At 43.5% G+C, this 26,964-nt stretch overlaps 1 protein-coding gene across 2 annotated transcripts in view; it reads right to left on the minus strand.

Moving 5' to 3' along the window:
* Nucleotides 1-26,964, minus strand: part of AMBRA1 (autophagy and beclin 1 regulator 1) — a 168,294-nt gene that overhangs the window by 41,522 nt on the left and 99,808 nt on the right. For both annotated transcript variants that reach the window (XM_060763813.2, XM_060763821.2), the window contains 3 exons: nucleotides 24,376-24,486; nucleotides 10,037-10,225; nucleotides 9,258-9,412 (listed from right to left, as the gene is read on the minus strand). In XM_060763813.2, coding sequence (XP_060619796.2) covers nucleotides 9,258-9,412; nucleotides 10,037-10,225; nucleotides 24,376-24,486 — 455 coding nt within the window. The remainder of the gene's footprint in view (nucleotides 1-9,257; nucleotides 9,413-10,036; nucleotides 10,226-24,375; nucleotides 24,487-26,964) is intronic.

Consider the following 26,964-nt stretch of genomic DNA (forward strand, 5'->3'; position numbering starts at 1 on the left):
TAAACAATAGCAATGCAACAGGACAATTATTAAAAACTGAGCCGGCCGGAGTAGGGGTACAAGATTTAAAAAGTGCTGAAAGTGTCGGAGGGATATGGGAATTAAAATCAAGTGCAGTGTGCGATGAGCAGTGATCTTGGCTCTACTAAAGTGCTTCTGGGGTTTGGTAGTGGGGTTCCTAATCTGAAAAGTCACATTGGAACAGCCAGGTTTTCAGATTCTTTCTGAAAACCGCCAAAGTAGGGGCCTGTCTGAGAACTTTCAGGAGGGCATTCCAGAGGCGGGAGGCCACCACAGAGAAGGCCCTGTCTCGCGTCCCCACCAAACGCGCCTGTGACGCGGGCGAGATCACGAGCAGGGCCTCTCCTGATGACCGGAGTGAGCGTTTGGGTTCGTAGACAGCGATGCGGTCACGCAGGTAGGGTGCCCCAAACCATTCAGGGCTTTGTAGGTAAGCACCTGCACCTTAAATTGGGCTCGGAAAATGAACGGCAGCCAGTGGAGCTCCTTAAACAGGAGGGTTGACCTCTCTCTTTAATGAGCCCCCGTTAACATCCTGGCTGCTGCCCGTTGGACCAGTTGGAATTTCCGAGCCGTTTTCAAGGGCAGCCCCACGTAGAGCGCATTGCAGTAATCCAGTCTAGAGGTGACTAAGGCATGGACCACCCCGGCCAGATCAGCCTTAGCGAGGTATGGGCGCAGCTGGCGCACAAGTCTCAATTGTGCAAAAGCCCTCCCGGCCACCGCCGACGCCTGAGCCTCAAGCTTGAGCGATGAGTCCAGGAGGACTCCCAAGCTGCGGACCTGTGGCTTCAGGGGGAGTGTAACCCCGTCCAACACAGGTTGCCACCCTATACCCCGGTCTGGTTTGCGATCGACCAGGAGGACCTCTGTCTTGTCGGGATTCATCTTCAGCTTGTTCGTCCTCATCCAGATGGACACAGCGGCCAGGCACTCGTCTAGCACCCGAGAGGCCTCCTTGGAATTAGGTGGAAAAGAGTAGTAGAGTTGTGCGTCATCTGCGTAGAGATGGCACCCAACTCCAAAACTCTGGATGACCTCTCCCAGCGGTTTCATGTAAATGTTAAAAAGCATGGGAGATAAAATAGAGCCTTGCGGGACCCCACAGGTCAAAGGCCAGGGGTCCGAGCAGGCATCTCCCAGCTTCACCATCTGGGTTCGTCCCTCCAGGAAGGACCGGAGCCACGACACAACCGTGCCCCCAAGACCCATCCCAGAGAGGCGACCCAGAAGGATACCATGATCAATGGTATCGAAAGCCGCTGAGATGTCCAAGAGAACCAGCAGGGTTACACTCCCCCTATCCAGTCCTCTACGGAGGTCATCCACCAAGGCGACCAAGGCTGTCTCGGTGCCATGACCAGGCCTGAAACCAGACTGTGCCCGATCTAGGTAATTGATGTCATCCAGGAAGCCCTGGAGCTGGAGGGCGACCACCCGCTCCAGCACCTTACCCAAAAAAGGAAGGTTGGAGATCGGTCTGTAATTGTTCAGCACCGTAGAGTCAAGGGACGACTTTTTTAGGAGTGGGCGAACCACAGCCTGTTTCAAATTAGATGGAAAAATCCCTTGCTCCAACAATGCGTTAATGATCAACACAAAACAATCAACCAACCCCTCCTTGGCAGATTTAATAAGCCAGGATGGGCAAGGGTCTAGGGCCGAAGTGGTCGCCCTCACAGCCCCAAGAACCTCCTCCACGGTCTCAGGAAGAATAAGCCAAAAAGAATCCCACAAAATTGGACAAGCAGATGCCTCAGTCACCTCCTCTGGCACTGCGATGAAATTGGAGTCGAGCTCAAGACGTATCTGGGCAACTTTGCCTGCAAAATGGTGTGCGAAATCGCAACACCGAGCTGCTGGGTCGTCAGAGATCTCGTCCACCACAGGTGGGTGAAGGAGGTGGGTGATGGTGACCCACGAGTCTCCTCCCCCACACGACTTGGATGGCGCCCACCTCCTCTGCCCTCCCCCCTACCTGGTTAGAACCTGTGGCTAGTCAACTCTCGGAAGAGGTAAGGCTGGAGTATAATCTCCCTTGGATGTTAGATAGGGATGCTTCCGATGATGGAGTGGACGGAGAGTCAGCAAAGGAGCTAAGTGGACTGAATAGGGGAAGTGTCCTTGGGCGAGAAAGAGTGGCCGATTGTGAGGGGACAACTGGGGCAGATGGGGTCTCGAGTTGTAAGGGGACAACTGGGACAGATGGGGTCTCGAATTGGTACAAACCAGGAGGGGGGGCCCTAACCGGGGAGCTATCTGTGGAGTTCTCGCGGGGGCCTGATGGAACAGAGCGAGAAGTCACCCCGATGTCAAGAAGGGGGCGAATGAAGGGGTCCACAACTACCCTTCTGATGGTGATGCCCCATTTCTTTAGACAAGATTGCATTGTCATTAGCTCGCCAAGCCATCGGTTGTCTTCTGGTGTAATTAGAAGACGCGAGGAGCGGTCAGGAGATTGATAGTCCCTCCACAGCCATGTAATGGCCTCCAATCTTATTTCCCGTTGTCTCTTTCCTAAGATTTGGGCTAATGAGTCACAGACCGCCCTCCTAGAGGTCCATCTGCCTCTGTTTATCATTAGGTCAGCAATGTCCACCGCAAAATTGTCTGTTAGGAGATGTTGGTCCTGAGCACAAGCTGCGGTTGGCTGAGCCATATGATCTGATGTTACATTATTGGTTGTCCTCAGAGGGCCCGTCAGAGTCTGCTGCCACTCCCTGATGTTCTCATTCCTATGTATGCCCGACAACCCTCCCCCACCCTGAGTCAAATTATCATCCATTCCTCCTTCCACTCCAGGGGCCAAGGTGCCGTTCTCCCCACTAGGGTCCAAATCCTTGGCCAGATCCGCACACAAAGGATTATCTGTCCTTGGAGGATCGGATTGCACTGAAGTTCCAGATAGGGAGGCAAGGCCTCTGAAAAGATGGTCTATTTTCTCATTCAGGATCTTAAGTTGAAGCAGCAAATGGTTAAACGATTCCTTCAGGAGGTCATAAAAGTGCAAAAGGGCATCCTTCACATGAGACTGTTTCAGCCATTCCTATGTCCGTATTAAAAACCATTCATGCCATTAAAAACATCCACTCTTACCAACTCTCTTACACATCCAGCATCCGTCACAATCAGTCACTCCTCTAGCACACCACATGATCTTCTTCAAATAGAAACATGCCAACTAAGAGAAAATGACTGCTCCAAATTCTGTTTCATTTTTGGAGTATAGTCAAGTTTGATGTAAAAGCAAGTGCACAACTCCTACGTCAATTTGTGTCTAAACAACTGGGCAAAGTATTGCATGAACATATCAGCTTTGTGTAAATGGTGAAGCAATCCAAACTACTTATCTTTTAACCTCTTAGTTGAAACATATCCAGCCTTTCCCTAAGAAAACCAGGTGCTGACACTCATATGCAAGACACATAATTATAATCAATCATGTTTGTCAAATTAAGAGAACAAAAATACTTAAAAATCTTGTTATTGCCAGCTTCTTGCTGAGCCACAGCTCTGATGAAGCCAATCCACACTGCCACTGATCTACAATTGATGTATTTTAGCTAAGTGACAGTCACTGTGGAATTAATGCAATTTGATACCATTTTAATGCTTGTGGTTTGGAGAAACATCAGCAATCTTTGGCAGAGAATACTAAAGATCTTGTAAAACTACAAATTCAATGATTCCACAATAGTGACCCATGGCAGTTAAAGTGGTGTCAAACTGCATTGATTCCATAGTATAGGTGCACTCTGTGTTACAGGACAAGACTTAAAGGCCTCCATGGTAACTATGCATCTATTCCAAGTGGTACACGGGCACACTCATTCTGCAAGGTACGCTCTTAACTTGGTTTTCCATACTGGAAGGGATGATGGTTATCCAGAAAAGCAAGAACTATCTATAGTTGCATTTTTATGAGTAGATCACTTCCTGGTAATGTTCAGATTTACAGGATCTCAGAAACTCTTCAACTACAGGGAGCTGATGGACCTAAATAATATTCTGGCAGGTCTTAGCAATCTGTCTGTGGTCTCAGCAGGTAATCCTGTCAAACTTCTGGCTGAATTACAAAATGACCTGAGAGTCCTCTTCCACTGATTAAAGCTAAACAGGCTCCCTGGTATTCTTGAAAGTTTGAGGCAACAAAAGGAACGAGCGAGTGATTATGGTAGAAAACTTGAGATTTAAATCTGACAGAACAAAGTCAGGCTTCGAGCCAGTTTGACTTGAAAGCAAAGAAGTGCCCTTCTGAAGACATACTCTATAGAGGTAATGCTGGCATTACTATAGCTCCACAAAGTCAGGCAACTGAACACTTAAAAAGTACTATTAGAATCAGGACAAAGAATAGATATAAAGCACTAAAAAGCCTATTGTGATCAATTTGCAAAACATTTTACAAAACATGTTTGGATACATTGTGAAGTGCATCATTCAGTATGTGATTACACTCTGATTGATTTTTCCCCCTTACCCTTCCTTTTTATCCTAAAATATTTTCCTGAAACTCCTTTCAAGTCCTTTATGTAAGCAGCTCCCTATTCTCCAGCACATTTCCCTTAGGCCCAAGCACTTCTCCTGGCATCCTGTAAACAGAACATACGCCTTCACCTGTCTCCATATACTGGGAGAGATTCCAGCCACTACATGGTCCTCTGGGACTCTACCTCTTCTGTCAAGTGGCATAGCTACCTGTATTACAAGAGCCCTGACTACAAGGGATGGCTTCTGTCCATATTTTGGCACAAGTACATTAATTTCTATTGGATGCAGTAATCATCCAACACAGTATCTCTCAGATAACTTTTTTCAACGTTTTTTAAAGCCTACATTTTAATCATAAGAAGAGCTGGAAGAGTGTGGATAAAGCATTCCATTTCTATTTTGCGAATTCTCTGTATGAGTAAAAACAGATGAATTAAAATATTATAGATGAGTGCAGCAAACTGGAAAAAGAGAAATGGAATGATATTGGACCACACTTGTCTATTATGTTTGTACTGGCATTGAATGTTTGCCATTTTACTTTGGAAGCTGCCTGAGTCTCCTCGGGGAGAGAGGGCAGGTTAAAAATACAATATTACTACTACTTCTACTACTACTGGCAACCCAATATGATCTAAAAGCAGCAGCTTTACCATCTGAGGATTCAGTACAGACTGTGAACTGAAGCTCCCTCATTCCTAGCCAGCCAGGAAGTCTGGCAAACTCTGGAAGAAGCAGGAATAACATCACAACCTATCATTCATCAAAGACACTATGCAGGTTGAGGAGGAGGTCTGCTCTGTGATTCCTTGAAGTATATATAGCTGGGCTTTACTTTCTCTGCAGCCAGGTTAGAAATCAAGTGAGCAGACAAAATAAATTTCTGCCCCTCTTCCACCAGTGTGGTCACCTGCCAGTATGGAATTCCATATACTCACCAAAATCAAAACCAGATAAGCTCACAAATGTTATGACATATTTTAGTCCTAACCTATACACAATGGAAAGCAACATAAACACCAGTCATAGCTTCAAAAGACCCCAAATTCCCTTACATGCCCAAACAAATGTCTACCATGGTAAATCTCATCTATCCAGATTATAATATGCGGGCCATTCATCTGTACCCCATGACGATTTGGGAAAAAATCTGCTTGCAAGTAAATGCATACCCTCTTTATCATGCACACACTCTTTATCATTTGAGAAGATATACAAAGTATCAGTTTACTCATTTATTTTCAAGCTGAAAAGCTATCATTAAGAACAAACTACAATTTTACTGTGTTCTCATTTTTGACAGGTCTTTTGATTACAAAAGAAGCGTTTAAACAGAAGAAGGTTAATGAAGCAGAGCAAAATTTCAGAGTAACACTTGACATCATGACACGTGAAATCTGGAAAAGTCATTCAAATTTGCCCAAACTTGATACTGTCACAGACTAGACATTTGACAGGAGTAAAACACCAAGAGATTTTAATAGACAAATCAGTCAACAGAATCAGAGGACACTGAGCTTTGTACCAATTGTTTAAAATTAGTTAATCATCTGAAAAGTGGGAAAGCAGGGGCATAATAATGAAAGTAAATACACTCTTCATGTTTTAAAGGGTAGAAATCAGAATATGAAAAACTGGAAGTCAAAAATATGGGTTAAAGGTGATTCCTATGTAGTTCTATAACACAAGCTAATTCCTATGTAGCCTTATTAGCTGAGACAGAAAAGTGATCAATGCCAAATCCAGACTGGAATTTGGCATAAATGTACACATATTACTACAAAGTATGGTTCCCTGCAGTACAATGACACATTGCAGTATGTCGAATTAAGTTCCACAAGTAAAATCTGAATATGATTCTGTTGAGTGAGATTTGAAGAAATATGGACTATTCACTTTCCACAGTTAACATTAAACTATCGTATATTCCGGGGTATAAGACAACTGGGCGTATAAGATGGCCCCCAACTTTTCCAGTTAAAATATAGAGTTTAGATATAGTCATGCCTCCTCCTCCGTCTCCTGGAAGAGAAGAGAAGGAGAGAGGCCTGTACTCAACCCTTCTCTGAGACTATTTCAAAGTAGTTCTATGCATTTTTTTTCTCTTCATGAAATTCCTTACTATGGGTGGATCTAGAGTGCCGCACAATGCAGTTTGGATCTGCAATAGAGATCCAGTGTAGAGCCATCCACGAAAATACACACACTCACACCAAATGGCAAACTCCTCTCTTCGATCCTGCATGTCACCCAAAAAGAAATCAGACCTCCCAAACTCTAAGGGTGCCTGCCATAGATGCAGGCGAAAGGTCAGGTGAGAATGCTTCTGGAACATGGCCATCCAGCCTGGAAAACTTACAGCAACCCAGTGATTCCAGCCATGAAAGCCTTCGACAACATAAAAAGAAAGCTTTGCCTCCCTCCCTCTCCAGCAAAGCAAAGGCTAGACATCAGCAAAGGCAAGCAGGGCTGGACCTCTCTCACTCTCTCTCTGCACCTTGCTTGGCTTTAGAAATCGGCGTGTTTCCCAACTATTCCGGAGCCAAGCTGGACAAAGGAAAGAAGAAATCGGGTGTGGAGAGAGAAAAGGGTAGGAAGGAAGGAAAGGGAGGGAGGGAGGCAAGGGAGAATCCTCTCCCCTGCCCCCCCCCCCCCGGCCCACTGGGTAAGCAGCCCAACAGAGGAAATGGAAGGCCCTACCGTACCTGCAAACGCAGAAGCAGCTTAGGAGGCATTTTCAGGGGCGGGATGTCCTTCGATCATCCTCTGTTGGGCTGCTGCTGGGCTGCAGCTGTTCCTGCAGGCCCAGAGGGGCCTTTCCTCCACCCCCAGGAAGGAGGGCAATGGAAGGCCCTCCCGAGTCGGCTCACACAGTGGCGGGGTGGCGGGGCGGAGGAGAGGCGCCCCCCAAATACACAAGAACAGTAGTGGCCCAGCAACAGCCTGGAGGAAGTTTGCTGAAGTAGGCCAGCAATATACGGTAATGTGTATTTTGCACATTAACAACCTTGTGAATGTAAGAAAAACTCATAGGAGATTTGGAATGATACATAAAAATGGGTGCTAAATTAGCAATAAAATGAAGTGAGATTAATCTCAATTAGAAATAATTAAAAAAACAGGCTACAGTAATTTATCTAAATAATTAATCTATGGTACTAGTAATTTTTTCAGAGATTACCTATAAATGGAGCAATTCACACTAAGGCCTCTGAGGAAAGATTTTAATGAACAGTCTCAATTTCAAAAGAAACATAGAACTATAAACCATAGTAATGAATCTCTAAAATCATTATATAGCACAATAAGTTGCAAGTTGGAATGGGGGGATCATATTTATACTTACCAGGATAACATGAACAAATCAGAAAACTCAAATAGTTGCAATCAAAAATCTACTGCTGGAAATAAAGAAAGGTCACAAGGAACAATTTCTTGGCTGGTGACACTGAAACTACTGCAAATGCTTTCAAATCATTAGGTAAGCAGTTCCAAGGTACTAATTCCTCCGCATTACGAACAGTTTGCAGACTAACAATAGACTTCCAAGTGACGTATACATAGTCAACCTGAACTTAAGGTGATATGTCCTCCTCATTTTCCAAAGGGATGTGAATTCCCTGAGTAAATGAGACATTCAAAAGAGTGACTATGATTAGAAAGAAATTTTTAATTTTTGCTTTATCACTAACCAACCATATTTCTTGAGATTATTCCAAAGTGACTAGCATCCTGTTACTGATCCCTGTGCACAGGACCAAGAATCTGAACAAATCTAACCTGAAATAGTGGTGGTAACATGTGAAATCAATTAAAAGCTTTTGCTCTTTTTGGCAATTGCTTGGTAATGATGTAAGGCTTCTATAACAAATGGACAAATGGGTCTCCCTACTTACATTGATTACTGTTATGGCTTTCTAGGAAGCACTATCCTAGTGTTAAATCAAATACTTTTCTCAAATTTCATCACCACAGAGTCATATTTGACTGGCTGCAAAGCACTGTGATGTCAAATTCCATACTAGCCGAGATTAGCCCAAGCAATGATGGTGAACAGAGATTTGCTCAAAGCAAAGTGAAGGTGAAAATAATCAGAATTAATAAGGAACATTTAAAAATTTGAATAAGAATTCTTAAGTTACAGGTAGGTTGAATTGAACATCAATAACACGGTTAGAACTAAATTCACGAGCAAAGAAAACCAAAGCTTTTACTTCTTCTTCTTTGAGAACAGAAGCAGGAATTTAAGTGTTATGGTAACCTCATATATATCTTATATCCATTATCTGAAGTTAATTCCATACAATATTTTTAGATATTTTCCCCATGAAGCAGTAAGTGTACACTGAACCATCAACAAAGCAAAGGAGTAACTATCTCAGCCACCCATGTGAAACAATTTTGGATTGAGGAGTATTTCAGATTTTGGAATTTCAGATAAGGATTGTTCAACCTATATTCTAATTAATAATATGGCAGCTATTAATTGTTTTCCATTATGGTATCTGCCTTTCATAAAGCTTTTTAACACCTTGCGTGAAACTAAGACACTAAACGTGGAAAAAACAAGAAGAGAACGAAGATTATTCTTTTTTAGATTTACCTTCATGTATATGCCCCACTGAGCATAAAAGTATTACTTTCAAATAAACAGAAGACGATTACACTGTAAGCCAATTGAATCATATTAGGTACAAAAAGAAAGGGCTAGTGAAACTAACAATACCAAAAAGAATGCCACTTACTCTCATTGAGGTTTCTCCTCCATGTGGCTGCTGCAGCCTGAAGACCTGAGCCACCATATGTTCTGTGGAAGGGTGCAACAAGATGCGTCGGGATGCCAATCCTACCATGACATATCTGCCCATTGGGGACAGGCTTACAGAAATGGCATTGGGACCTAGAGATGAAACACAAACATGTATTTGCATTCCTAATCTCTTTCTTGCCAATAGCAGTTTCAGGTATAACAATCTTGCTCTGTATCTCCTTTAAAAAACCAAGTTTGTATGTGTGCAGGCACTAAGTTAGAAATATGTAAGGAAATGTCTGGCCTGTTTTCAACTTAGGTCCCATCCACACTGTGATATAATGCACTAATTAGAAATATGTAAGGAAACATTTTTCCCGTTTTCAATTTAGGCCCCATCTACACTGTGATATAGAGTGCACAAGTTAGAAATATACAAGGAAATGTTTTGCCTGTTTTTAACTTAGGCCCCATCTACACTGCAATATAATTCAGTTTGAAACGTCATGCTCACTCAACTAATGACAGTGTTAATATTGCATAGTTACATTTAATTGAGTGAGAATATAAGGGACACCATATAAGTCGTCTGTCCTCTTAAGTCAGCACAACATACTCTCACATTCCAAATTGGTACAGGGCCAGAGTTCCCTGGACATTTTCCTTACAGCTATGACATAGTGCATCAGTTACAATGCTACTCTTCCATTTATATGATGGCATTACAAGCCTGAAGCTTTTCTTCAACCAGCTGACCCAACAATAGGCTCTTACCAAATCGCTTTGTGTAAAGCATTTCACCCAAGTTGTGTGGTGCTAGGGAATATACAGCCAATATTCCCTCATCAGGGAAGCCTCGCTGACTGCTAGGAATGAAGGCTGCCAGAAGCTGTCCATCTGCAGAAATATCACAACTGGCATCGTTGTATATCTTGCAATTCTGAACAAGCACATTCACAGAGGCTGCAAGGAAGGGGGGAAAAAATCAAGAGCATAAACCAAAAGCAGAGAAAACAAGAGCCACTGTAAAATGTTTAATGTTCCTCAAGCTATTCAAAAGTATTCCTTGTTTTGCCAAATTACAACCTATTATACTCTGACAAGACCTAATGACTGGAGACCCATGCAGATTTTGGAATCAAGCATGACCGATAACAGTGACAAATAGCTGTTCAATAGGTATAATATTTTAATTCAACTGCTAAACAATACAAAAAGGTATTTCTTTCCTCCCATTACTCTTATAATATTGTTCCAAGTTACTACTTTTTCTTGTTGCTATGGCAATACTTTACGTTCATGAATGAGAAGATCTGGAACCCAAGGAATGCCAAATTCTACAAAAATGCTATTTACAAGCATTAGAATCCTTGTTTTAAAAGAAAAAAAATAAATATTAACTATCTAAACTTAGTAACTTAAAATACTAATTTATGTGACTACAAATAAGTACATCCAACTTGGTGCCAGTCTACATATTTTTAAATGAAATGCTTCAGTTTCTTTCTGCTCACATGTCCTGCCCAGTGACGTCTGCAAACTTCTTAAGTTCTGCCTCACAAAACAGTGAAGTATTTGAAAAACTTGAAAAGAAGAAAGCTTTATAAATTGATGAATTCATAATAACCTTCATCTTTCTCCTAAATATAGTCTTTCTTCCTTTCTCTTGCAAGTCATGATGAAGGCAAATGTAGAGGAGACAGGGGAAGAAAAGGGGCAGTTTTGTGTCTTTCCTTCCCTATCTCTCCTTTGCCATGTTTCGTATTTTAGTCACACTAGGATGCAAAGGAAATTATGAGGAATGGTGCTTTCTCAAAGACAATCCAAACTTGGTGGTTTAGAAAGCTTCTGTTCTGCTTTCTATGTCCACAGCAACAGAAATAAAGGCAAGACATGGTGAGTTGCATGAGTTCACACATGACCAATGTGAAAACTACAAATGAAGGCAAAGAAACCTTTTGTGAAGCTGAGTAGCTTCTAAAAAGGAGAAATCAAACTAATCAACAGTTTTTGAAAACTGGTTACATCCAGCTCATGAATAAGTTAAACATGAACCAACAATGTGATGCAGCAGCTAAAAATGCCAAAGGGATTTTGGCCTGAAAATAGGAGTATAGTGTCTAGATCCAAGAAAGTCATGCTATCCCTCTATTCTGCTTTGGTCAGACCACACTTGGAATACTGTGTCCAATTCTGGGCACCACAATTTAAGGGAGATGTTGACAAACCGGAATGTGTCCAGAGGAAGGTGACTAAAAGGATCAAGGGTCTGGAGAACAAACCCTATGAGGAGCAGCTTAAAGAGCTGAGCATTTTTAACCTGCAGAAGAGAAGACTGAGAGGAGACATGATGGCCATGTATAAATATATGCTAGATGGGGTTACACTCCCCCTTGAAGGTACAGGTTCACAGGTGATCCTGGATTCATCACTGAGCCTGGAACCCCAGATTTCGGCGGTGACCAGGGGAGCATGTGCACAGTTAAAAAACTTGTGTACCAGCTGTGCCCATACCTTGGGAAGTCTGACTTGGCCACAGTAGTCCATGCTCTGGTTACATCCCATATAGATTACTGTAACACACTCTGCGTGGGCTTGCCTTTGAAGACTGTTCGGAAGCTTCAAATGGTCCAGCGCGCGGCAGCCAGGTTGCTAACAGGAGCGGCGCCCAGGGAGCACAAAATTCCTGTTGCGCCAGCTCCACAGGCTGCCAGTTTGCTACTGGGCACAATTAGCCAATAAAGTCCTAAATGGTTCCAGCCCAGCTTACCTGTCCGAAAGTATCTCTCCTTATGGACTATCTAGGACTCTTAAGATCTTCTGGGGAGGCCCTGCTCTTGGTTCTGCCTCCTTCACAGATGCATTTGGCAAGAACGAGAGACAGGACCTTCTCAGTGGTGGCCCCTCGGCTGTGGAACGCCCTTTGCACGGACATAAGATTGGCCCACTCCCTTCTGACATTCCTTAGAAAGGTTAAAACCTGGCTCTTCGAGCAAGCTTTCACTAATGTAACATAACCAGGTAAAGATGAAATTACAGAATGACTTGATGCAACTGGATAACGATTTTAGTAAGGAGGTGCTGTTGACTATGTTTTTATGGCTTTGTATGGTTGAATATTATATGCTAAATGTTTTAATTGTATTTATATTTGTTTTTAATTGTATTTATAATTGTGGAGGCATCAAATTGCTGCCGATTGTGTACCGACCTGAGTCGCCTCCGGACTGAGAAAGGCAGTATATAAATGTGGTAAATAAATAAATATGTGAGGGGATGTTATAGGGAGAAAAGAGCAGGCTTGTTTTCTGCTGCCCTGGAGACTAGAATGTGGAAGAACAGCTTCAAACTACAGGAAAGGAGATTCCATCTGAACATTAGGAAGAACTTCCTGACAGTGAGAGCTGTTCAGCATTGGAACTCTCTGCCCAAGAGTGTGGTGGAAGCTCCTTCTTTGGAGGCTTTTAAGCAGAGGCTAGATGGCCATCTGCCAGGGGCGCTTTGAATATGATTTTCCTGCTTCTTGGCAGGGAGCTGGACTGGATGGCCCACAAAGTCTCTTCCAACTCTATGATTCTATGATTTTTGTGAGGTTGAGACAGAATTGCAAAGTGATCTTACAGTGACAAAGACATTAAGGTATGTTACCAAAAGTGTGGAAGAGAGAGGTTTGGATCTTTCACAAAACCCATTTGCACTCATTCTTTTCTTTAAAGGCACAAAGCTTTTTGCTTGCATCAAAAGCTATTCTCACCATAACCCTCCATGTTCTTCATGTCTAAATCTCATTTAGAGAGCATGAATTCAGCAGCTTGATTAGCTCTGTGAAGCAAATCATCTTTTAAGCCCAGCATTTGATTCTTCTGACAGTCTTCCTTATTAAACAGATACTGTGACAGATGCTAATTTTTCAGCCAGATTACTGCTATCAACTCATGTGTGTCCATTGAGGCAAAACTTTGTATTTCCATCCCATAACCACTACTTTTAGTATTATTATGAAGAAGATCGTATATTAGGTGCAGGCCACCTCTTTTCCAGACTGTGAAGAATTTCCAGAGAAAATAAATTATTTATTTTATTTTATTTTGTGTGTGAGTGCGTGCGTGTGTGGATTCCAAGGACACTTAAGAGTTCATAAAAATCAATTGCTTTTAAAAAATCAACTTTAACATCTATTTAAAATCAACAATAAAATTGATATTATATTTAAATAATATTTTGATTGATTTTTTTAAAAAATTCAAACAATTTCAAAATTTTCTTGAAACAACTGGATAAAATAAGAAACTACATCAAAAATATTATACATATCTATTAAATATATTGTTTACATGCAAAGACATCATACTTGCAAGACACAGAAGAGATCTGAACAAGGGGAAGAGTCTGGATATAAATGTAATGTATCTTTTTTAATAAATCAAAAATTAATCTGAAAACATTTAAGAATAATTATTTAGCATGTATCTATCTCCTAATGAAATCTACATTTTTTATATATATTAGGGTTATATTAAGGTTATATCACATAATAATATGCTTCTAACCACAATTATGAACTAGAAACTTCCTTACTAATAATTTAAACTCTTGATTTAAATCAGTGTTACTCAAAGTGGTTGTCTGTGGACTGGTGCCAATCTATAAATGACTAGCTGTGATAGAAACAGTTGGGCATGAATACTGTGTAGAGCCCTGACTCATGGGTGGGATCCCACTTGTACCCCACATCGGATAGCTTAAGAAGCAATGTTTTAAATAATTACCACTGAGTCCTTCAAAGAATCAATTTAAAGCAGGATTTAAAGTGATTAAAATCAAATCAACCCTGCTTATGACTGGTAATTATGGTCACACATGCCCAATGTACCTTCCTAGGAATAAATTTCTTGTGATATGTTAACAGCAACTTTACCTAATACATTTTCCATCCAAATCCCTCATCTTTTTCTGAGCTAGTAAGCACTCCTGAAATGACATACAGTTCTTCTTCAGTGCAAAAAAAGCAAAAATAGTCGATTTATCCAAATGTTCAGGTAAGAATGAGAATGTGTACATAACCCTGTAGTAGTTGATGTCAAATAAACACAAATGTGCACAGAACTGTAACAATACTACTACTGGCCGAAATCTAAAAGTCCCATTTAGAACGGATCCACTGCATCAATGGAACTTACACAAATGCTGACTTGTCAAGTCCCCATTGATTCAATTTGTCTATTGTAGTCAAGACTAACAATTGAGTTTGGCCAGCTCATGTGGGCTTCTCTATTCAACATATTTTTGGTTAGTTTAATGGACAGAATGAAGCCATTAGTCTGATATGCTTTGGGGGATTTTTCTCTGTTTTATGTAAGCTTTTAGACATATTTTTAAATTTAGTACTATCTCCCATAGCCTTTGAAATGGGCCAAGCATGAATAATTAGAAAACCATTTTAACTGCTTTAATTCTACTACCGTAGCAATATCACTTGGTTGCACTAAAATCTGCAAGATAAAGCTACTATCTATGATGGCTTATATATGAGAGGCAGTGTGTTTCTGTATACCCAATTGCTAGGAAATACAAGTGTGAGAGTCCTGCAGCACTCATGTCCTGCTTATGGGCCTGTGATGGACATATGACTAGTCACAATGGAACAGAACAAGACAAGCCTTTAATCTGACCTAACATGGCTCACATAGCACACCCAACCACTCCACAGAAAGACTGAATGAAGAATACAAAACTCATTTAGGAGCAAAAGGAGTTTAATAGCATACAAATCCACAACTCTATTCCTTTCCCATTCTATTCCCATTTGGCTTTATGTTTTATCTGCCTTCCACCTTGAAATCGCAAGATAACAAATTCTACTACCTCATTTTCAGAAAGGTGATGCAGCCTTAATTGATAACTCCAAATCTAGTTTACATTCATGTTCCCAAATTGATCAGCAAGATACGTCTGGGAAGCTGACAAGTGGGATTCACACACAACAATGTGCATTGCTTGCCATGCAGCACCTGGTATGCAGTGGAGTATTAACTCTTAACAAGGTGATCCAATTTTGCTGTCATAACTACAATGAATTTATCTGATTCTGCTTTAAAAGCTATGTAAGCCAGTGACCAATCTAATGTGACTGGACTGTGAGAAGTGGTATTCTTTTTGTTGACTGCTATTCTAGGGGATGAAGTGAAACAATCCTAGGAAATCCAGACACTTAAGGGCCTTAGACAGCTTTGCAGTTCAGACAGTAGCCATTTGTCTTTTCCCTGTTCACAACGAAGTCTCATATTTGAAATGAACTGAGAGCCCACTTCACTATTATCACCCTTTAAAATTCAGCATTTCTATAACCTAGCAAGAGAGCAATAACTGTACAGTCTATTTTTATGTAACATATAAGTCTTACATCTGACATTTGATTTTCTGACAACTGCGATACCTATAGGAAATGTGACATGGGATAAGATACAAAACAAATTTAATACTTAGGTGACAAAAAAGCATACAGGCCGAAAGACAGACAAGTCATGAACAAGACTTAACTCTTTTGATTTGTAAACTTTACAAAGAGAAGTCTGCTAGAGGTTTTTGTGCCTGCTTAAGATTGACCCATTAATCATGTCCCTTGTGCTATCATGCTAGGGAGGACATATTTCTTTGTCGTAGGGTGAAATTCTTGATGAAACTTCAATATTTCTTCAGTCCCTGCATTGAAATGTCCACGCGTATTGAACAGAAGGTCCTCTATGACCTTCTTAACTTTTGTACACAAACCAGTGGTTCTAAATAAAGCATGCCTTCTGATGGCAACTGCACGGACAGAGTTTTCCAACTGGGTCTGCTGTATGATTCTATGTTGACAAGCTGGAATGTGTCTAGAGGAGGACGACTAAAATGATCAAGGGTCTGGAGAACAGGCCCTATGAGGAGCGGCTTAAAGAGCTGGGCATATTTAGCCTGAAGAAGAGAAGGCTGAGAGGAGACATGATAAACATGCATAAATATGTGAGAGGAAGTCATAGGGAGGAGGGAGTAAGCTTGTTTGGATAGCTACCCATGGTCGGTGTCATCCACCCTGTACCAGGCCTCAATATCCTTTGAAGTTGGTGGGATGGATGATGATGTTTGCCATGAAACCTTCAGGACCTTGAGGATGTATGGAAGGGTAGCAAAGTTGTCAGTGGAGTCTGGCTTTGGACACTGCGGAACACTGGGTCATTCACTGCATCCGAGGATTGCTTCACTTCGAGTTTGAGGGCTGCGGCCACCCATGAAGCCTTTGGAAAGGATCAACCACATGTAAAATTACCTGGGCCATCTGAGTGATCTGGTGCCCCTTCTGAATAGTGCCCTCAGGCAAGGCAGTCCTGCTGAGTCTGGAACAACTGGTGACAACAAAACATGGATGGCACCTCTGCTATGGATATTGGGGTCCTGGCTACTGTATCTACTGAGCGGTGAGAGAAGTCGGGGGCTTCAACTTCCAAGTCTGAGGGTAAAAGTGGTAAAGAGGATGGCTGTGCCACTGGTGATTTGTCAATTTTGGAAGCTCAAGAGGAGGCAACCGATGCTGGAGGATAAGACTTGTTATCAGAGGATAACACAGGTGGCAGAGGAGAAATATAGGTTGCTTACCTGTAAACGTATTTCTTCCAGTGATAGTCTGCGAAATCCGCACTAATGGGTTTCTGTGCGCATGCGCAGTGATTTCGGAACATTCTAGATGAAAAGAATTTAGGCGGGAGTCCCGCCCACCCTCCCAATGGTATAAAAGGCAGTAGGCGGAGTTCCGCTTCAGTTCCTTGCCGCCAGACAGCAGCCAGGAAAAGAGGCATGACATAAGAGGGGAGGACGGGCGGGACGTGCGGATTTCACAGACTATCACTGGAAGAAATACGTTTACAGGTAAGCAACCTATATTTCTTCCTCGTGTAGTCTGTGAAATGCACACTAATGGGTGATTGTAAAGCTACCAACCTGGAGGTGGGTCATGCCACACAGGAGAAAAGAACTGCTCTGCCGAAGGCCGCATCTCTCTTGGCGAGGATGTCGAGCTTGTAGTGAGAGGCAAAGGTGGAAGGTGTTGTTCATGTTGCTGCTTTGCAGATGTCGTGGACAGAGACGCCATGGAGGAAGGCTTGAGATGTTGAGAGAGACCTTGTGGAGTGAGCATGGATAGTAGATGGAGGTTCTTTGTTTGCTAAGCTGTAAGCTAGGCGGATTGTGGACACTATGCATGATGAGAGCCTTTGAGATGTTACCGGCAGGCCCAAGGCGTCTTTCCGGTATTTAAGGAAAAGTCTTGGAGATTTCCTATAGGAGGCTGTCCTGGATATGTAGAAGGAGAGGGCCCTCTTGACATTCAGCGAGTGGAGTGCAACTTCCAGGGGAGAGGAAGGGTTAGGAAAAAAGGCAGGGAGAGTGATGTCTTGGGACATATGGAACTTGGAGACAACTTTGGGAAGAAAGATAATGTCAGTCTGAAGGACCACTTTGTCTTCATGGAATCTAATAAAGGGAGGGTCTGAACGGAGAGCGGCGAGTTCACTGGCCCTTCTTGCGGAAGTGATGACAACTAAGAACGCTGTCTTCCAGGAGAGATGGGAAATGTCACAGGAAGCCATAGGCTCAAAGGGGGGTTTGGAGAGTTGAGACAATACAAGCTCAAGGCTCCAAGCCGAGGGAGGGGGGGAAACTGGGGGATGAACATTTTTATAACCTCTAACGAATAACTGTACCAACGGGTCTTGAAAGAGGGACGGTAGTCCCGATTTCCTCCTATACCATGAAAGTGCTGCCAAATAGCACTTGATTGAGGATAGGGAAAAACCCCGGGAGGAAAGGTGAACTAGAAAATCTAAAACAACATGCACCGGGGCTGAGTCAGGCTCAAAGCCCAAGGGGTGAGTGAAAGACTTGAATTTTGACCATTTGTAGGTATAGGATCTCTTGGTGGAAGTCTTTTGAGCTGATTGGATTATGAGCCGTACGGCCTCAGAGAGGTGGCTCATTGTTTGATCCTCCACGCCGTGAGGCGTAGAGTTGGGAGATCTGGATGGCAGATCAGCCCGTCCTGTATAGTGAGGAGATCCGGGCTGGATCGTAGGCGAAGAAAGGTTCTCCGCGATGCGTGAAGGAGAGGAGCAAACCACGGTTGCCTGGGCCACCATGGGGCTATCAGAATGCAATTGGCTTTGTCTAAGATGACCTTCGCTACTACTCTGGAGAGCAGAGGAAGTGGGGGAAAGATGTAGAGGAACCCTTGGGACCACTGAAAGAGGAAGGCATCTCCTAAGCAGCCTGGGAATGCGTGAGGGTGGAGCCTCGCGCAAAAAAGTGTGCATTGTGTGTTGTCTGGAGAAGCAAACATGTCTACTTGTGGATGGCCCCAGTGACGGGTCAGAAGGTTGAATTCTCTGGGGTGTAAGTGCCACTCGTGAGTTGTGGTTGGGGTCCTGCTGAGAGAGTCTGCCAGGGTATTGTCTTTTCCCGGGAGGTGGATTGCAGTGAGGAATATGTTCCTCTGGATGCACCACTCCCAAATCTCGGATGTTATGGATAGGAGGGTTGGGGAGTGGGTTCCCCCTTGTTTGTCGAGGTAAAATTTTACTGATGTGTTGTCTGTGACTATCTGGATGGTGCGGTTGGAGACTAGGTGAGCAAACGCCCAGAGGGCTTTCCCCACTGCCAGTAACTCCAGTGCATTGATGTGGAGTTGTAGTTCCGAGTGAGACCAGCGGCCGCTGATCGTCAGGTCTCGGAGGTGAGCTCCCCAGCCAAAGGAGGAGGCGTCTGTCGTTAGCGACAGAGACGGGCGGGGGAGTGTGAATGGGAGACCTGAGCATACATTGGATTCCTTTGTCCACCATAGGAGGGAGCGGAGGACCTGAGCGGGAGGGTGGAGGATCATGGATTGCGGATCGTGAATGGGATCGAACACTCCCAGGAACCAGGATTGGAGTGGTCGGAGGCGGAGTCGGGCGAACGGGGTCACACTTGTCGTGGACGCCATGTGGCCAAGTATGGACTGGATAGCCCATGCAGAGGAGCGGCCTGAAGAATAAAGGCTGTTGATGGCTTGGCAGAGATTGGAGAACCGGTCTTCTGGGAGGTAAGCCCGTTGGGATATGGAGTCTATCAGGGCACCAATAAAATGGATGCGCTGGGTAGGTATGAGGTGGGATTTGTCGAGATTTACGACAAGTCCAAGTTCCTGTAGGAGAGACAAGGTGAAGGAGATGTCAGAAAGGAGTTGGGAACGAGATTTTGCCGAAAAAAGCCAATCATCTATGTATGGAAAAACCGTTACGCCGTTTTGGCGTAGGTGAGCAGCCACTACTGCCATGCATTTTGTGAAAACCCTGGGGGCAGAGGAGAGACCAAAAGGTAATACGGAGAAGGAAAAAATGTGGTTGTCCAGCGCAAAGCAGAGGTATCTGTGATGGCTCTGTCTAATTGAGATGTGGAAGTATGCGTCTCTGAGGTCAACCTTGGCGAGCCATGCTCCGCTTGTGATGAAGGGGAGGATGTTGGCTAGTGTGACCATGCAGAATTTACGTGGTGAAATGAATTTGTTAATTGCACGGAGGTCCAGGATGGGGCGTTGGCCTCCGTCCCTTTTATCTACTAAGAAGTAGCGGGAGAAAAAGCAAGTGTGAGCTAGTTCGGGATGTACAGGTGAAATTGCCCCTTTTTCCAAAAGAGAGAGGATCTCATCCCAAAGCATGGGAGAGGATTGAGTTGGTAGGATTCTTCCCAGTGGGGGGAGAGAATCGAATTCAATGGCGTAGCCTTCTTCAACTATGCGGAGGACCCAAGTGTCATTGGTTATGGACTGCCAAGCAGGTAAGTATGGGTGGAGTCTGTTGTGGTATGAAGGTAAGGTGGGTGTAGGGTGTGTGAAGGGTGGGGGGAGAACAGGTGGATTTAAGATTGGGGAGGGAGGGGGGCTAAAAACGCCTTTTTTTGTTATCTGGTGGTTTAGTGCCCCGATACTGACCCTTAAAGGGGACAGGTGGCTTCCCAGTGGTGGTAGAAGAAGGATGAGGACGTTGTTTCCCTCTGTATGAGTGAGGGTTGTAATGGCCTCTATGATAGGTGGGGTAATGATAGTAATTACCCCATCGTTGTCTCTGCTGGTAAGGTTGTTGGTCATATTTATTGACCGTTTGTTTCATCTCATGGGAGTGTTTAAGATGGGAGTCTGTTTCTGGATTAAACAATCCTATTTCATCCATAGGAAGATCTTCAATCAGTGTGCGAGCTGAAGGAGAAAGGTGGACGCCCTGAGCCATGCGTGACGTCTCAAGGCCACTGCCCCGGTAATGAGTTTGCCGGATGTATCAGCTGTGTTTTTTGCCAAGTCCTTTTGGAGCTTAGAGAGGAGAAGTGCCTCTTGAGCAAAGGCTTTTGCCATTGCTTGGTCAGCCATTGGTAAGAGATCAAGATAAGGTAAAATTTTGTTCCAGAGGAACGTCTGATACACACTCATGTAAACACCATAATGCGCCATTCTGGCGAAGAGGCAAGCAGAGGAATAAAACTTTTTTGCCATGGCATCTAGTTTCTTTCCTTCTTTATCTGAGGGAGAGGCCTGGTTCATCTGAACTGGTTTGGGCTGGGCGTCTGTAACAACTGAGTTGGCTTTGGGCAGTTTGGCAAGCCATGAAGCTGCTGTGAGGTCAATGCGATAAAGGTTCTCAGCTCGCTTTGGTGTGGCTGGAACCAGGGCTGGAGAGACACCTTCTGTTTTTAAAACTTGTAGAAGGTAAGGTAAGGTGGGCAGTATGGTCGACATGGGTCGCTGTTGTTCAGATGAGGTAAAACATGGGTCCTCCACAGCCTTAGTGGGCTGGGGAATGGCCAGATTCAATGATCTGGAAAGTCTAATGAGTAAAGCAGAAAAGTTTTTAAACTCTTCCGCTTGTATGGGGTCTGGGTCTGGCTCAGGTTGAAGAGCAGGGATGGGTGGTGAATCACTAGAGGATTCCAAATCAACAGTATCTGTATCAGGATGGGGATCTTGTTGAGGAGTGGCAGGGTCTGGAGGTGCTGCCACCTGGTGTTGAGGAACGGAAGGTTCAGGAGGAGGTTTGGAAATGGTAGCAGAAGGAGGGGGGCGAAAGTAAGGGTAGGGATAAGGAGGCGGAGTGTACTCTTTTGGGTATTCTCCTTGGTAGCAAGGGTAATATGGGAAGGGAGGAGGAGGGTAAAGAGGAAAAGGGTAGTCAAAAGGATAAGGGAAGCGCAGATCATGTCCGCTCGGACGTTTGGAGGAGGGGGGACTGCGGGACCGGGATCGGGACCGAGAGGAAGATCGGCGTCTGGAGGCACGGCTTGGTCGAGATTGAGCATGGTCTGTTTGCGGAGTGGGGAGGGTCGGTACCGGGGAAGGGGTATGTTCTCTAGAGGGTTGAGCCGGCTGGAGGAAGGGGGGGGGGGAGGTAGGAAGGCTAGGATCGAGCTCGGAGTTCAAAAGCTCGATCGGAAGGAGCTCAGGAGGCTCTTGTAATTCCAAAAAATGCGGCGGCATCTGCTCCTGTGGGAGGTCGAGCAGCTGAGCCGGCGGTACCGAAGGGGGAGGACTCAGGGGCTGCACGCCAGAGAGTTGCCGTCCCTTTTTCTTATTTTGTTTATCTTTAGCCTTGCTCTTATGAGCGGCTGCTTTGGAGACTTTGGGTCTCTTCGGCGGCGGTTCCTCCCCAAGGGAAGGAGTTTGCGCCGCATGGCTTTCTTCCAGCTGAGTAGAGGAGGGGCCCGGCCGCTCTCCGGAGAGAGGGGAGGGCGAAGGCTGCTGAGAGAGACTTAGCGCGGCTTGGCGAGTCTCTTCAGGGGCCAGTGCTTGCTCATACAGAAGAGCTTTTAGGCGGGAGTCTCTGCTCTTTTGGGCTCGGGATGTAAAGGCTTTGCAAATCTCGCAGGCCGAGCGATTATGAGACTCCCCCAGGCACAACAGACATTTGGTGTGCCTGTCGGCTTCTGGGAGGTTTGCTCCGCAAGCCGAACATTTTTTAAAAGAAAGGGTCGACATGCTAGCCTGTCTGTTGCCGTTCCGTTGTCGGGGAAGGAGAAGGAAGAGTCGTCGAAATGCAGTCCGGGTCAAACAAGGATTGAAGGTAAGTAAGAAGGAGGAGAAAGTCCAAAATGCTTCTGCTGTCGCGCGGAAAGAACTGAAGCGGAACTCCGCCTACTGCCTTTTATACCATTGGGAGGGTGGGCGGGACTCCCGCCTAAATTCTTTTCATCTAGAATGTTCCGAAATCACTGGGCATGCGCACAGAAACCCATTAGTGCGCATTTCACAGACTACACGAGGAAGAAGTATCCTTCCTCCTCCTTTTCACTTCCTTTTTTTCTCAGTTTCACCTTGTATACTTTTCCTGGAGAAGGGAGAACTAGTGAAGGAGAATGTTTTGGGAGTACTTCTCCCCAAGCTGGCTCTAGGCTTCTTGAAGTAAGCCCTTTAAGGCAATGAACATTGAGGAAGATGACGGCACCCCAGAAGTGGACGGTGTCAGGGTCGGTCTCGACTTCAACTAAGAGGATTTTGATTTCGCCTTCAATGCAGATGAAGGTGCTCTCGAAAATGGCTGTGTTGAAGGCTCCAGTGCTGACCGATACAGAAGGGAACAGAATGATGCCCACTTGTTCTTTTTTGCCTGAGACATTAAGGCCTGGCAATGGAAGCAAGAGCCTACCACGTGGCCTTTTCCAAGGCAGTGCAAACATTTAGAATGCCCATCTGAGTCTGAGTGTTCACAGAGAACACAAAGAAAAACATATATCACCCTGGCCAAAAAGTCTTACCTGCTCTTTCAAAACATCTATCCTAATTAATCCAGACACTCTCTGGGTTTAGCAATTCTGATCTAGGGCCAAACATTCTGGAAAACCTTCCTGAAAGTGAGAACCCATTTATCTACTCAGAACCCATTTATCTACTCATGGACATCTCTTTCATAGTGGCTAAATTAACTCTTTCAGATCAGAGATATGCTACTATACATCTTAAGGCATTTTATAAAAACATTAATTCAAAGCTTCACATGCAACATGATTCAAGTTTATGAAGTAAAATAATATATTCAGAATGCTTTAATTGTAAGTTATAAGTAATCTGAAACAAGTGGATCTGGGGTTGTTCTCCTTTCAGGAGCAGTAGAAATAACTTGTGGAAAGGCAATGAAAGGCTTAGTCCATCCCAGGAGTACTTAAAAGAAAAACCCTGCTCTACTCTTTCCACTGTGGCACCTCTTTGGATGCCTCGCTGGAAAAATGGTGGTGGCTGGCCCCCCATTGGTGCTTTCCCATCTATATGGAATGATCTGTAACTTATCCATGGGTCATATAAAAATCCATAATTTTGGCCTCAAAACCTCCCCTCAATTTATATATGAGGTCAACTTGTACATGAGTATATGTTTCTGTTTGTTACTGCATAAGTTATGCATAGCTGGTCAAATTTTTGCCCAGATTCTGAAGGGATGATTAAGATGGCCTGCTGTAACCTAGATGCTAACTGGCATACACAACTTTTATTGAGGGAAGATGCTTAAGGTGCTTCCTTTTTTAATTATTCAGAATAGTGCATTTCACATTTTACTGGGAGAAGCATGTTATCTCAAGGGCAACTGTGAATGATGCAAAACCTGAGGAAAGTTTCAGCACCTAAAAGGTGTGCATTTATCCTCTTCAAAAGCCAAAACTAATTATTTTCCTGGGCCATGCTGAATACTGTTGGTAGTTGTTTTAAAACATTTCTAGCCTGTTTAAATTTTAATGTTTTGATGTTTAAGAACTATTCAGATTATAAACCTTGAGAGATTATCATATGAGGAGGGATAACAGTATCTGAATTTTAAAATGCTTACATTGATGTTATTTTTATACTGCCCTGAGAGCTTATCATATGTAGAGGAATAACAATATCTCAATAAAAAATAAATATTCATCAAAGTCCAATTAATGTCTGAGGCTCAGTAGAAATATGCAAACTATATCTCCATGAACAATAGGCTTGTCTTTTATAGCACAGCAATTTCCTCTGCCTGCCTCTCTTTCACATTACAAACAGCTTTTAAAATGAATATGAGATAGCAGTTCCTCTTGCCTCTTACCATTGCTTATTTCAGGTAAGTCAAATTTGGTGAAATCCCACCACTGAAGCCGGTAGGTGGTGTTGGCAATATTACTGGCCACAGCAGACTGTCCATCTCCGATCACAGCCCCTGAGAGGAAGAAAAAAAGAAGAAAAGATTACTATCTCACTCTCTGAAGTTCAAAGACACAGATAAATGATGAAAGATTTCCTGATTCCCCAGCAAAATGAAAGACTTAAGGCATAGGATGTCAAGGAAAAGTCAAAGTCAAGGAAAAGGCTGGCACAAATAAAAATGTTGTCAAACATTAATGTCACCTTGAGACAAAATCAAGAAGATGAACAAAAATAAATCAACAGGACTACACACCAACATTCACAGTGGAATTTGGACAAAAATTGGGTAACTAGCCGTTACAATATAAAATTGTGAAATTTAATATTTTGGATTGTGTGGAATAAGCACGCAAGACGTGAAACAGGACTGTGCCAATCATCCCGACTCCAGCATATACTGGCAAAGCCCTTACATGCTCCTCTCGACAGGTATCTGAATTGAAGGTAGCGGACCACCAGAAGAAGGAGTTGATAAAACATAGTCTTGGAAGAGACCACGGGTCACCCAGTCCAGCCCCCTGCTATGCAGGAAAAGCACAATCAAAGCACCCCTGACATATGGTCATCCAGCCTATGTTTAAAAGCCTCCAAAGAAGGACCCCACACCACCTACAACTTGGAGTAAGGCTAGTCCATCCAGCCCTATTCCCCACCTTTATTTTCATTCAATGCACAATGAATGCTTCAAGCACTAATCTTGCACTAAAATGAAAAAGACCATGACAACTAATGCAGTGCTGTTTGGCATATTTGCAGTAAAAAGGATTTGTTCCTGTTCCAGAAGCCATTTAACAATCTCAACTCCCCTCACACCAACATTTATCAATTAACCGGTTGCTTAGTTTACTGATGATCATCTCCTAAATAATCTAGCATTATTCACAGTAAAACACAGAATGCTTTATTAGGGGAAAAAATAACCTGACTGAAATGATGCAGCAATTCTATGTTTGCAGGCACAGTATTGCTGGCTGGGCCTACAAAGAAGGAAGGACCCAACATTGGGCAAAAAGAGGAGGCAAGAATGGCAGTGTTGGATCCTTCCTTCCTTGTCTGGGCTTGAAACTGCTGCTGAGAGAACCCCCATTTTCAAGCCCAGGTGTTGGGGAGCTGGGTTGCAAGGAGTAGAGCACAGATGTGGATCTGGCAGCAGAAGCAGGTAAGGAAGGAATGGTCCAATGCTGAGCAAAGGGAGGGGGTGAGAATGGTGGCATTGGAGAGGGTTGATTGATCTTCATGGTCTGCAATGTATTAGATAATTTTCTTCAGTGGTCAGCGGTCTCTTAAAGGTTGGGAACCACTGCTCTGAGGGCATGATAGGACAGTCAGCTACTAACCCTAATAGGTCAAGACCAGATATAATTAGCTTTTTACTTTTTCTCTGGCTCTCCTCTAGGACTTTGAACAAGAGGGTGCTGCTGAAACACATCCCTTCAAAGCTTCTATCATACCAAGGACCTCAGACTCTCAATGCCTCACTGTCCCTAGCACACTGCTGACCACTCAAAAAGCTGTACTGTGAGAAATATGAAGATAATGGTTGCAGAGGATGATTTTTTGTTACTATATATAGGCATAACAGAAAAAGGCTTTTTGTTTCGGCTCCAGCCATGTTAAGTCAAACCTGCTTCCAACCCTCTCACTTTACTGATGCCAGCTCAATGGTAAATGGGGGCCAGCTTCAATCTGCAGGAAGGAGCAATTAGGGAAGAAATTGTTCCATTTTTCTGGCCATTTTCCCATGCTAGAGGTAACAAGATCATCTGTCATGGCAACAGGAAATACCTTGTGCCATGTTAAACATTGGATGCAGTTACATTTCTTTCATATGGAATGAGATTAAGGAAATAAAGTTTAAAAACTAATGAAAAATGTAGGTTTTAAGAAGCAAAAGAGAAATGACACAATTTACCAACACGGGTAAATGAACATTTACATTGAGTATTCTTAGGGAGTGTTAATGTTTTATTAGAATGAATATTTTCTGAAAGATGATAGGGAAGACATCAGGTCAACAGTCCTAAATAAAAACACTCCAGGCAATTTGGGCTGTGTCATATTCCAGTCAGTCATATTGTTCTGGCAGATGATGCAATGCCAACTGCACTCCACTTGTGTTTATATATAGGTATATAGCTTTCAGCTGCACTTTATAACAGCAAACATGTACAAAAATAAAATTCCTGCGTATCTGCCCAGCAAACATCTCAACCCACTATTGTACATTTGAAGACTCTCTAGATTTGAACAGAAGTGAAACTGACAGAATATTAACTGCTAATACTTTGAAAGTGGCTAGAAGGAATACTTCAACACTGAAGAGCAAGAACTCATAGTAAGGTCACAGGAAAAAGTGTTTGCAGACTCCTCTAAGTCTTCAAGTGCAATTCTATGGTATGTTTGTGACCCAAGTATAGTGAAAACATAGTGTTCACTATTATCCACCATTTCAGGTATCCATGGGGAGTCTTATATGATATCCTAAGCAGAT

Source organism: Anolis sagrei, chromosome 1, assembly GCF_037176765.1.
Source record: "Anolis sagrei isolate rAnoSag1 chromosome 1, rAnoSag1.mat, whole genome shotgun sequence".
Taxonomy (NCBI): domain Eukaryota; kingdom Metazoa; phylum Chordata; class Lepidosauria; order Squamata; family Dactyloidae; genus Anolis; species Anolis sagrei.